This window comes from Hippocampus comes, unplaced genomic scaffold (genome assembly GCF_001891065.2).
Source record: "Hippocampus comes isolate QL1 unplaced genomic scaffold, H_comes_QL1_v1.1 scaffold72, whole genome shotgun sequence".
NCBI classification, from domain to species: domain Eukaryota; kingdom Metazoa; phylum Chordata; class Actinopteri; order Syngnathiformes; family Syngnathidae; genus Hippocampus; species Hippocampus comes.
The window spans coordinates 742,742-755,581 of NW_017806030.1; the positions used below are offsets into that span (position 1 = coordinate 742,742).

The following is a 12,840-nucleotide window of genomic DNA, read 5'->3' on the forward strand; positions in this document are numbered from 1 at the left end:
GAGAGAATATATCATCAATGTGGCTCATTCTCACACATACAGCTTTGGTGACCCACAGGGGCGCGTGACTGCAGTACAGCCTAACAGTCGGCCTCCGCCTTGGATGTGTTGCACCCCCCGATTATGATGCTCAACACTACTGTCTCATCCCACCACACTGCCCCACCCACCCTTCTGGGTATTCAATAATAAAACATTTTCCAGAATGTCATTTTCAGGGCGTGCTGATAAGGAAACGACTTGATTCAAGCTTAATAAACAAATATGACAAGGCTGATGCATTTTGCCCATAAATACTTAAATATTAAGAACTGCCTGATGATGACGATGTACTGCATACATCACAACTTCAGTAGGATTGGTAATTAACAGTGCAGTAAGCCATTCAAGAGGGGAATGTTACTGGAAACCATATGTGGAGTGTACGATGATGATGGAAATGCAACGTGAATACAGTGCCTGCAGAAAGTACTCAAACGGTTTCAATTTTTCCGTATTTTTTTCACATTACATAATAGCCTTATTCCAGACTGGTATTCATTCACCGAAATACTTTTGTAGGCGTGATTTTAGTTTTAACAGATTTCATATTGTAATTATGGGATAGAGATGTTTTTATGTTGAACTTTAAGGGGGAAAAATGAAATTACAAAATCTCACAAGAAGGCTGTGACATTTGAATACTTTCTCCATTTATTCTTACTGTAATCAGGAAAAAAATCTTGACAAAAGAAAAACTTGTTTTACAACATGATCATCGTGTGTTGTTTCTAGATTTTCGAGGGGAAAATATCAACTTATTGGTTCTTGTAACAAAATGTTTAAAAAGTGAAGCACTATGTATATTTCCCATCTATATTAATTTGCTTTAGTCATGCAGCAGCTAAGCAAGTCCAGGTGTACTTGATTTAAATTTACACGGTGACCACACACCAGTGACTCAGAACAAGCATCTTCTATTGTCAGTAATCACAGTAAAATGCACAGCTGCTGCCAAAGTCTCATTTCTTCAGCCAGTTTCATGCAGACGTCCCGCCTTCGCTTTGTTTTTTAAAACCAAACCCTGTGTGCACTTTCACACAGCAATACTTTGCAAGATGACTGCTTTCGACACAACAGGCGTGACATGTGAGTGTCGGGTGTGACAATGTTTTACGCCTGAAAGTAGACAATAGCGCACGGATGGACAAACTTTTGTGCAAGAGTTACATTTTTGGGGTGTTTAAATGTTTTTTTTTTTTTTAAACGAAGTAATGAGACACAGCATTTCTAGATAAGGTCACAAAGAAGTTCAAATATTTATCAAATTACATAAAAATAGATGAATTTGATTATCTAATAATTCTCATTCTTTAATGTTACTAGTTATAATTAAATGTATTAAAATGAATACATTTTTATTGTATGCATAAAACTTGATTTTAATAAAATCAGCTTAAATAAATGTAATTTATAATTAATGTTCGGAAATCAATCATTTCTATTATAATACATTATTAAACATTTGTTATATCTATGCAAAATGTTTATTTTATTAAGTGAATTCTTTTTTTCAAATTTGTATTATTAACTATTATTTTAATTAGTTAACCAAACATTTATTGAAATAAAACAGATTAAATTTAAATTATTTATTCTACTCATTTTTTTTATTTATTATGTACAAGAAATCATTCAAACAATTATTTAATCAAATGAATAACTACATTTTATTTCACCAATTTTATGGATATACCCCCCCCCCCCACATGTTTCAGGATTTTTGACAATGCCTTTGTTTGGTCGGCGAGATTAAAGGGCCGAATGTGGAGTCATCCATGTGTGACTTTTCATTCCAATGTTATTTTCAACAATAAGCAGCTGTCGAAACAGCCCTTAATTCCACCTCTGTAAGGGTTCTAATACAAGGAAGGAAAATTCCTCGGTCAAATGCCCAATTACAATGGCGTGAAAGCAAAACGGCGACATGGGGGGGAAAAAATAAAAATAAAAAAGGAAACATACGATTAATGCGGCCGCAGTCCGTGAGAGTAAGTGAAGACCAAGAAGCTTCACTTCCTTATTTCCTCACTGCAACGTTGCACTTTTCTCCATTTGTGTAAATGAGATGAGACATTTGGCCTGGTCGAACAGGTCCAGAGTCTGCAGACGTCAAGTAATGCATGCAGCACTCCCTAAATGATGTCACCATAATGAAGTAGCATGAGGTTGTGAGGTGGTTATGAATTTACTGTAAATAGAATCCATAATCCAGATAGGGTGTTACAAAAAAAGTCCCGATTACCATGACCAAAATAATCACTTATTGGCATGGCATCGAAGCTGCACGGCCTTTTCAAGGATTCGTCTCCATAGGGGTGGAACTCCTTTCGTAAACTGAGGACCATAGTAACTATTTGAAACGTTATGACATTTTATGAGTAAATCACAGCAGCTGTGTGTGCAGCCCGCGTTGTGGCCCTCAGGGGGATTAATGCCGACATTGTCACAGCAACCATGACGCGGCATGTCCGTTGTCATGACAGCTGGGCAGTAAGTGAAAAAGATCCAGACAGGGTTTCAAAGAGCAAGGCGGAATGGAAATGTTCGAGAGAAATGTAAACCTCATTCATCTCTGCTCATGATTGACGAGATGTGGAAAATTTAAAGTGGAGGTGACAGGCTCATCCTCTTAATTCTTCTTAAAGCACTCAGATGCTCTACTTAACTTAATTTGATTACAAGCGCACAGACCGGTACGCTGTGTCATTGATTTTATCCACCCATTTTCAATAGCGCTTCTCCTCATAAGGTGACGTTAAGGGAGAGGCGTAGTACGCCCTGGACTGGTAGGCAGCTGAGGGTATGGCTGGTAGACAAACAAGCATGAACAATTGACAGCCTTCAATCAAACAAAACTGACTTTTGGTGAAAGAAGTGTTTGTTGTAACCCGTGGACTGGTGGTTATCAGCCAGTCACATTGCAAATAGACAAACCGCCACTCACACTCAGATTCACGCCTGTATGGACAATCTAGAGGAGTGATTCTCATATGGTGGTATAAGTGCTACTGGCGGTAAGCTCTCCTATAACAAGTAGGGGAGGGAAAAAAATGAAATAAAAAAAAAATAATAATAATAATAAATATATCATATATAATTTTTTTTTTAAAATACCATAGCTACCTTCAGCTTCACCACATTTACATTCACCTTGTTCCTGGAACTAGAATATTCTAATCAAATACAGTATTATCAGAGTTGCTGACCCTAGTCCCAAGATTCCTTGACCTCTTGAAAGTAACACCACCCCACGTAGCAGGGTCTTCTTTAGTGTGTTTTGAGCACAGGAACTATGGTCTTCAATGAAGCCACATTTGTTTCACCTGAAGTGCTTTGTATTGGCAGTGAGATGTTGCCCAATTTGTCAGTGTTGTGTTGATAATACTTGTGGGAAAAGCTGTTCTCAACATGGCTGTCCTCTTGTCTACATATTCTCCAAACATAACCATAACAAAGCACTCTGGGCCTACAATATGACACAATAGAAATGCATATAATTGCATTACACATGCAGACAAAAGGTGGTGAGACGACCAAGTCCGCGTAGTGTGTCTTCTCTCTATCTTGTCTTTCTCCTGTCCCGTGCCCAGGCCCCACAAATCCGCAACCCGGCCTGCTGCCCTTTTGTTCCCCTGTCTGGAATTCAGCTCTCAGTTTAGGGGGCCAGCACAGGGGACTAAAAAGAAGAAAAGAAGCTTCCCAGCATGGCTCGACGGTTCAAACACAGTCTCCAAACACTTTATCAGTGTCACTACTGGGCCGCACAAGGGCACATTTACATGACAACAATCTCCTGAAAAAGTTGCAACTGCAATTGTGGATGCAACGCGAGATGCTCGATAAATACCGGAATGACGACGTCTTGACAATAAATCTAACATTAAAAAAAAAAACAAAAGGACGGTCATGGGTACGACGGCGTCCTGAAAGCCAAAGAAAACGGTTGTGCTATCAAGAAAGGAAACGTGCAAACCTTTCGCCAGAGGAGCCAAGGGCTCAAACGATGCAATCTGATTTCACCATTGCCGTTGTGGGCGCTTGGCGACCAACCTTTTAGGATCGTTGACTTTTGTGGGTCATTAAACCACTCGCCGCATACGGTTTAGACTTCCGAGCCGCCGCTATCTTCTAAAAACCAGATTTAGTGGGAAAAATAGCAATCAGATTGTTTTTCAAAATCGCTCAGCCCTAGACTGTGGTACCAGATACCACCTGAAACAAGGATCCCAAAAAATAAAGCACCAAAATCCTCACATTTGCTGTTTCACGTGGTACCTAGGTACCTTTACTTGACAACAATCTGCTCAAATTGTTTCTGGAAATCTCGTGTCATTGTTGTCAAAAAGTTAAGTGAAAAGGCTGTCACATGAATACCAGACGGATGGTTGGCAGTGTCACTTTGTGAATAAAGTTGAGGTGGCTTTTTTCCTTCGCTTACATTTAAAAAACAAACAAACAAACAAACAAACAAACAAACAAAAAAACGAGCAGATCATTTGCACTACAGTCGAGCTAGATAGCTATTTTGAGTCAGTGAGAGCCAGTATTGCACAGGGAGGGCCAGACGCCATCGATACTTGGGTTTATCAACACTTGTTAGCTAACCAGTAGACAACTCATCAATAGGGCAGCTGTGTGTGTTGTGAGTGTATCAGCGCGCACGCACGCGTGTGTGTGTGTGTGTGTGTGTGTGTGTGTGTGTGTGTGTGTGTGTGTGTGTGTGTGCGTGTGCGCGATGGTGAATGGATTTTTCGTTTTGTTGTTGGGACAGTAATGATTAAGTCAGCCGATAATCAGACAAAGGCTACGTTTATTTTCTGTACAAAGAGCAATTTGTACCAAGTGTGAGAAACTATAACCAAGGTTTAGAAACAAGACAGAAAAGCCCCAAATGCCTCATGTTTGATGTTGATTTGTACAGGGAGATAACATGATCGGTACACACTGGCACCTTGAGCTAAGAAAAAGTCATTCAAACATTCGCTGGTGTGGTCTTAGACATGGTTATGTCCTAACTAAACAAAGCTCTTTCCCTCACTTCAATATGAGTTCCTGAGGCTCTCATCATGAAAATAGTGAACATAAGACAATTATAATATAGTGAAACATATACATTAAAAATAAAATAAGAAAATATAAAACAGACAGATTGAATGTAAAACATATAAAAATATTTTTTTTAATAATAAAAGTACCTACAAAATAAAAAGACTTAAATCAAAACAGAAATATATGGTATAAAAAATTGAAAATGATAACAAATCAACATTTGGAAGTGAATTTTACATCACCCGAAATATTCATTAAATATTAAAAAAATTCACTTACCTTCTGTAGGCTTGAAGGGTTGAGTTGTGTTTTATCAATGATTTTTATTGCAACCTAAACAACAAACAAAAGGAACACAAGTCAATGACCATAAAAAAACAGTAGGTTCCATGAAGACAGTCTACACTTTGTACAGAACAAGCTACATTTTTTTTTTTGCTGCGAAAAAATACCACAAACCAACCAGGATCAACAGTGCCTTTGTCAAGCCAACTACTCTCACGTTGTCATGTGTGTGTGTGTACGGCAGGGCAACACTCATATGACAGGATGTTTCCTTTCTGACCTTTTTTAGACAAGTTAAATTTGCAATAAGTCTTTTACGTCCATGTTGCAAGGCACACATCACAATCAGGCCCATTACAGTTCTACCGAGATTAAATATGATGAATGTATGCTATGTTAGAGGTGTTACACACGTTACTATGGAATTAGTTACTTGGACCTGCTGTGTAAATCCAGCCTTGAAGTTCAAGTCTTCAAAAAACGTACCTCTCTACCCGTCAGGATGTGTCGCGCCAGTTTAACCTTGGCAAAGTTGCCCTTGCCAATGGTCTTGAGCAGCCTGTAATTTCCGATGTGCGGCTGTTCATCTGAGCACAGGGCGATGGAGTTGCGGCATCTGGCACCCAGCGAGCGGCTGGACCAGCCCGAACCCTTGTCCGTGCGGCTGGTGGACAGCGAGGTGTGCTGAGGAGACAACAGATGAACAGTCGGCATCAGAAAAGATTCAACCAGTCACTGTGCAGCAAACATCAGCAAATTATCCTCAGCGTCTCCAAAGTATTCACCGTGATTCCATTTTTTCCCCACATTTGATGCATTGCAGCTTTGCTCTAAAATGGATTAATTTTCTACAGTTAAAATTTTACACACAATACCCCATTATGGCAATGGAAAATATAAGGTATATTATTTCACATTTTTGCTCATTTATCCAAAATAAATTTTTTTTTTTAAAAAAGTAAAGTGCTGTGAATATTGTCCACATGCTCAGTGTGGTGATCGGCAACTGGATCACAAGTTCCGTTGATTTGCTCTATGTTAGATATCAAGGAGGAAATCTGCTGAGAACACGTTTGATTCAGAATCTGGTGATGTTCACAAGTGGAATTGCAACAATGAACGCTGGCTCACAGTGGCTCTGGAAAGTATTCACACCGCTTCACTTTCTCTTGTAATTTTAGCCGTACTGGAAAATGGATTACATTATTTTTTCACCACAAAATTCAACACTCCATAATGACAACATGAAGAAGAAAAAAACTTTGATAATTTTGCAAATGAATAACAATTAAAATAAACAAATGGAAAAAAAAATCACATGCACAATATATACTGCTTGGCCATTCATGGGGAAATTTGAAAATGGTTGTACACCAAATGTTCCCCATCCAACCTGAAGGACTTTTGAGAGATACTGCAAATTGGAATGAGCGAACCCGCCCAAAGCTTTATGTGCCAAGTGGAGTAAAGACTGTGCTTTCAAGCCGCAAATGTTTTGCTGAGCTAGCCTTGCCTCACCTGTACAACTCTACAAGAAGAAAGGAGCGTGAGTGAGATGGAGGTGGTACCGGGTATTATTCCCAGCGACTAAAAAAGTTAATTTGCTACTTCTTACATCGTGTTCCACCGATAATATCTGACATACTCTAAGACAGGCATGTCCAAAGTCCGGCCCGCGGGCAAAATCCGGCCCGCGGTCGAATTTCATCCGGCCCTCGGCCTCTGTCATAAAATCAGTGCCGTCTGGCCCGCAGGTTGTGCACAATGGGACACGTATCGCACGGAGTGAGGTCTCGTAGACTGGTGAGTGATGTCTCATATAGTTCTGCTTCCCTCTAGTGGCTAAATGAGTAATAGCATTCACGAAATGAGTAATAGCATTTAGCCACTAGAGGGCAGTAGCACTCTACGAGACATCACTCACGAGTCTACGAGACATCACTCCGTGCACATATTCACTTCCCAGTTTTCTAAAATGGCGACAATCAACAGAAAAAGGAAAGTTGACTGCGAGGGACGACGATTCAAGGATGGATGGAAATTGGATTATTTCTTCACTGAAATACGCAACAACTGTGTCTGCCTCATTTGCCAAGAGACAGTGGCTGTTTTTAAAGATTATAATGTCAAGCGACATTACCAAACAAGACACGCTGACATGTACGACATGATTACAGGCAAGGAACGCACAGAGAAATTGAAGCAGTTTGAAGCTCGTTTAATCTCACAGCAGCAGTATTTTGCAAGAGCTCGAGAGTCAAACGAGAACGCCACAGCGGCGAGTTATGCGGTAGCAACGCTGATCGCAAAACGTTCCAAACCTTTCAACGAAGGTGAATTCATCAAAGACTGCATGATGACGATGGTGAAGAAAATATGCCCTGAGAAGCAGCAAGAGTTTGCCAAAGTCTGCCTGGCACGTAACACTGTGGCACGCAGGATTGAAGAACTCTCAGCGGACATCAAACGACAATTGGGAGACAGAGGAAAAGAGTTTGATTTTTTTTCGCTGGCTTGCGACGAAAGCACAGACGCCTCGGACACTGCTCAGTTACTTGTTTTTCTGAGGGGAGTGGACAATGAAATGAACGTGACTGAAGAACTACTGGACCTCCAGAGCCTGAAAACCCAAACAAGAGGAACGGACATATTCTCTTCTGTTTGCGCTGCCGTGAATGACATGAAACTCCCGTGGAACAAAATTTCTGGGATTATTACTGATGGTGCACCATCCATGACCGGCGATCGAAGTGGACTAGCGACATTAATAAGTAACAAAGTAAGTGAAGAAGGGGGTAAAGCTGTAAAACTCCATTGCATCATTCATCAGCAAGTTCTGTGTGCCAAACATCTGCGATACGAACATGTTATGAAACCGGTGATAAAAACTATTAACTATATCCGCTCCAGAGCGCTATGCCACCGTCAGTTTCAACAGTTTCTAAGTGAGATTCACGCGGAATATGGAGATGTTGTCTATTACACTGACGTGCGCTGGCTCAGTCGGGGTTCTGCACTGTCACGCTTCTACTCTCTTAGGCAGCAAATCAGTGAGTTTTTGGCTGAAAAGGGACAACCTATGCAAGAACTAAGTGACCCTAAGTGGCTGTCTGATTTGGGTTTTCTGGTTGATATCACAAAGCACCTTAATATCCTCAACACCAGTCTCCAGGGACCAGACGCAGTCATAAGCCAATTATATTCACACATCAAAGCCTTTGGAATTAAGCTGAAATTGTTTGAAAGACACCTGTCGCAGACCCAACCCAATACTGCACACTTTCCAGCGCTGCAAGAAATCATGACCACATTCCCACAGAGCAATGTCAGTGCGCAAACGAGGAGGTACGCATCAGCTATTTCATCTCTGGCTGAAGAGTTCAGACAACGCTTTCAAGATTTTGCAGCTATCGAGAAGGATATCACTTTGTTTTCCTCACCTTTTTCTGTGGACACAGATGATGTTCCAGACCACTTGCAGCTGGAGCTCATTGAGTTGCAGTGTGATGCTGAGAGCCGCAGTCGGCACCAGGAACTTTCTCTGGCCAACTTTTACCGACAGCTCAATAAGGACAGGTTCCGAGAGATTCGAGCGTTTGCAAAGAAAATGCTGAGCTTGTTTGGGTCGACGTATTTGTGTGAGAAGACATTCTCGGTTATGAACATAAATAAAAGCTGTGTGAGGACACGGCTAACGGACAATCACCTGCGAGACATTTTGCGCATCAATACATCTGCTTTTGAGCCAGACCTGCCCTTTGTGCTTCAATCCAGATCCCTAATATCACCCGTCACATTAAGACAAACAAGTCATTTGTCAGCTGGCAATAAGTCTCTGAATAAATGTTTGTTAAGATCTACATCAGTCCTAAGTTTCATTCCAGAGCAAACTTTTAAAAGTTCAATCAACATTTATATTGACTGATATGTCATATTTCAAATGATCCCCGCAGTTGTGGATATGTGTATTGCTTGTTCATTTCCCTGTTGTTCGAGTCAAGGCTTTGTGAGTATTGAAAAGTCATGGTGATACATTTTATGTTTCGTATGTTGCAATTTGCACTCAGGAGACTTCTGTTCAAGAAAAAGTCAAGTGAATATTCAGTTACATTTGATATACCTGTTTCAAATGAACCAAAAGAAATGCTTAAGATTGTTGAAATTAAAATAAAAATGGAAATGTGAAACACAGACTGGCTTACTATAATTTGTTTCACAATATTGTTGTTCAATGTAAAGAAGGTCAGCCAAGGTCGGCCCCCCGACATTTTACCACATAAAATCTGGCCCCCTTGGCAAAAAGTTTGGACACCCCTGCTCTAAGAAAAACAATGACGATGGCACAACGAAGTGTGCTGCGGTCACATTGTGTGTGTGTGTGTGTGTGTGTGTGTGTGTGTGTGTGTGTATGTGTGTCTGTGTGTGTGTGTGTGTGTGTGTGTGTGTGTGTTGTAATAGGAAATGCATGGACTCCAGGAAATGTGACGTTGTGGCCCAGCTGAAGCAAAGTGGCGTAACCTTGAGTTTACCTCCCACCCCTGCCGCGGTAACACCAGTTTCCTTTTCCTCCAAGGTTGTTCATTCGTACACAAATACTCTCTCTCCCACACACACAAAATCTCTCGCTCTCTCACTCACACATACACACACATTTCCTTTCGCACGCACTCTCACACAAACAGCGAGTGTCTCCCGGCATGATGAAAATAGACACGGGTGAGTCATCGCTTGACACAGGTGTTATTTAACAAGTCACGTCCATTTTGTTAATGAGTTTGATTGATTGTCACCACACTATTGTGTTGCATGGTTGCGGCGACAGCAACAAAAGTCAACTGTTGCCAGACAATTCAGAGCCAAACCCCAAAGGTTTTAGTGTTGCGCAACATCACATTTTCTTCCGTTTTCAACTGTCCCAACATTTTTGTCTCATCACAAATGCCAGTGATATCCTTACAGCATTGGAAAGAACTACAAGAAGTTCCTTTGCATCACTTCCCGTCTGAGCGATGACAGCAAATAACAAAGACATGATAACACTTATGCAAAGCTCAAAGCCTGGCGGCAAGATTCGTCTCCTCACATCATTTTCTGTGGCCCACCAAACTAAATCATGTGTGTCCATTTAATGATTCATGGTAAAATCTGTGGACAATTGCCAGTTGTCCTCACTTTTAATGTTGAAATATTGTTTAGCATTTTTCTAAAACAAAAGCTCTTTTTTTTTAATGAATGTATAAAATTATCCATGCAGAAATTCCCGCTACATCATGGAAAGCTGTCAATGCAGTCGCCAATGCATTTTTCAGCTGTTTATTGAACGCTTAAAAGACTACAAAAGTCAAAGTGTTTTGTAAGTTAGCAACTGTAATTGAAGTAATTAAACCGTCTTTCACATTTCTTCATGGTTCATTTGTCTTTATTTTAGTGCCAGCGTAACCGAGAAAAAGAAAACGAATCAAATATGAAATCGCAATCTCAATATTGCTTGTGGAGGCTCTCAGTCGTACAGGAAAGTTCCATCGTAGAAAGGGTTCTGTCAGTCGTCATCTGTACCTGTGGGTAAAAAACAAAAAAAAAAAAAAAAAAAAAAAAAAACAAAAAAACGTCCTTTTTTGCTTTTTTTGTTTTTTTTTTTTGTTTTTTACCCACAGGTACAGATGACGACTGACAGAACCCTTTCTACGATGAATCTCAATATTGAGGAAACAATCAATCACAATTTGATTCTTTTTCAAAATTGTTCAGCCCTAGTTTAAAGTTTGTTGGGGGAGGGGGGGGTGTTGTCAATTTCTTTGTGCTATTCCGCGTGACAAATGGGGATTCACCAGAGATGTCAAAAAAAATAGAATGGGGCAATTGTACATTTGCTTATGGCTAGCCCTGCCAATACTGTATTACAGGACTCTTGACAGGGTTAGGTAGTCTCGAAGAAGAAACAGACCATATATCCTTTTCCTGCCCCTTTCTAATATACTTGACAGGCATGTGTAACCTTTCCCACAGAAAGTGAACATATGACAAATATTTCCGTCCGCTGTGCGGGTCTACAAGGCAACTACGTCAGCATTGCATTGTCATTGCATTTTTCAGTACGGGGCATTTCACTTGAAGCAGACGTAAGATCCCTGAAGGCTTTGACTTGCTCATTTGGAGTACATCCAGGTGAAAACACAATTGACGCTTTAAGCTTGACAACACAGCTCAAAACTATTACATGTGCATTCTCTGTCTTACAGTGGTTTATCATTGCAGAAAGTGCGCCCAGAAGTCGCTTAACCTGTAACAGCAACAATGCAGTCAGTAGTCACATTTGGAAACATGATCCCATAAGAAATAAAAATAGAAACGTGTTGATACTTATTAATTGCACAGAAAAAGTTTGGAGTCATCAGTCTGCCTACCATATTTAAAAGGTGGCATGTAGTCAATGTGCTGTTTGGTTCATGGCGTGTACTACACTGAACATAGAACACAAAAAGTAGCAACATGACAAGAGTGCCCAAAAATGACAGTCTGGCAAATGCTAACTCTGTTTGGAAAAGCCATTTAAACCTGAATTAATTAATTTGGAAAATCAGATGACAGGTTTTGGCGTTGGATGAAAGATGCAAATGTTATGATGTGATATTCCCAAAAGAAAAGCTGGTCAAAAAACTGTCTGCCTTTGAATTTGAGAAAACAGTGTAACCTCACAATTTGTCAACATATCTCCTCGACCCTTATGTGTCATCGGCTACTTGGGTAACCCCTTCGATACTTGGCAGATAAGTTTCAGCTGAAACTATCCATCAATAAGCACATAAATGCCGAAATTACGATCAGACCGACTCCAAGCAGCTTGATGTTGCTGATGTTACTGTTGCATATTTTCAGAAGTTAACAGTCCACAGGACTGGAGTCATTCTCCCTGGACGTGATTGCAATCGGAAAATAGAACAAATGAATGGTAAACAAAGATTCCAGAACATCTTCCAAGTAAATAAAAGGTGGACTATAAGGTCAAGGTACATAAGTTTCAAACAGCATCTCGTTACTCGAGCGAAAGTTGACTTTATGGAATACGACTTATCAGCAATGATGAAAGCAAATAATTAAAAAAAACACAGTCTAGAATTTGTCAATGCATATTGACAAACCACAAAGCTTATGGGAGATTGCCCTCTGGACAGATGAGATAAATCGGGATGTTTTTGACAAGGCACGTCAACTCTCTCTTCACAGATTCAAAACTGAAGCATCCATCTCTCCATTCCATTTTCAACACCGCTTATCCTGAAGAGGGTCGCGGGGTTGCTGGAGCCTGTGCCAGCTGACTTTGGGCAAAAGGCGGACTACCATCTTAACTGGTCGCCAGTCAGTCGCAGGGCACATTTAGAGACAGACAACCATTCACACCCACAATCACACCGTCACTGAGTGGGAACCGACCCCACGCTTTCCACACACAAGTCAGGCAAATGT

The 12,840-nt window shown here is 40.5% G+C and overlaps 2 protein-coding genes across 5 annotated transcripts in view; one reads left to right on the top strand and one right to left on the bottom strand.

Moving 5' to 3' along the window:
• The window catches only part of mark4b (MAP/microtubule affinity-regulating kinase 4b), a 30,234-nt gene that overhangs the window by 13,280 nt on the left and 4,114 nt on the right, over positions 1–12,840 (bottom strand). For all 4 annotated transcript variants that reach the window (XM_019892772.1, XM_019892774.1, XM_019892775.1 and 1 more), the window contains exons 2-3: positions 5,863–6,060; positions 5,371–5,424 (exon numbers count right to left, since the gene is read on the bottom strand). In XM_019892772.1, coding sequence (XP_019748331.1) covers positions 5,371–5,424; positions 5,863–6,060 — 252 coding nt within the window. The remainder of the gene's footprint in view (positions 1–5,370; positions 5,425–5,862; positions 6,061–12,840) is intronic.
• LOC109529400 (general transcription factor II-I repeat domain-containing protein 2) lies at positions 7,020–9,390 on the top strand. The gene has a single exon (XM_019892777.1). It carries the CDS (start codon positions 7,352–7,354, stop codon positions 9,299–9,301), a length of 1,950 nt encoding a protein of 649 aa, XP_019748336.1. The 5' UTR covers positions 7,020–7,351; the 3' UTR covers positions 9,302–9,390.

What these genes read in the sequence shown, in the direction of transcription:
- LOC109529400 (XM_019892777.1), top strand. Translation starts at nt 7,352, where the DNA reads ATGGCGACAATCAACAGAAAAAGGAAAGTTGACTGCGAGGGACGACGA.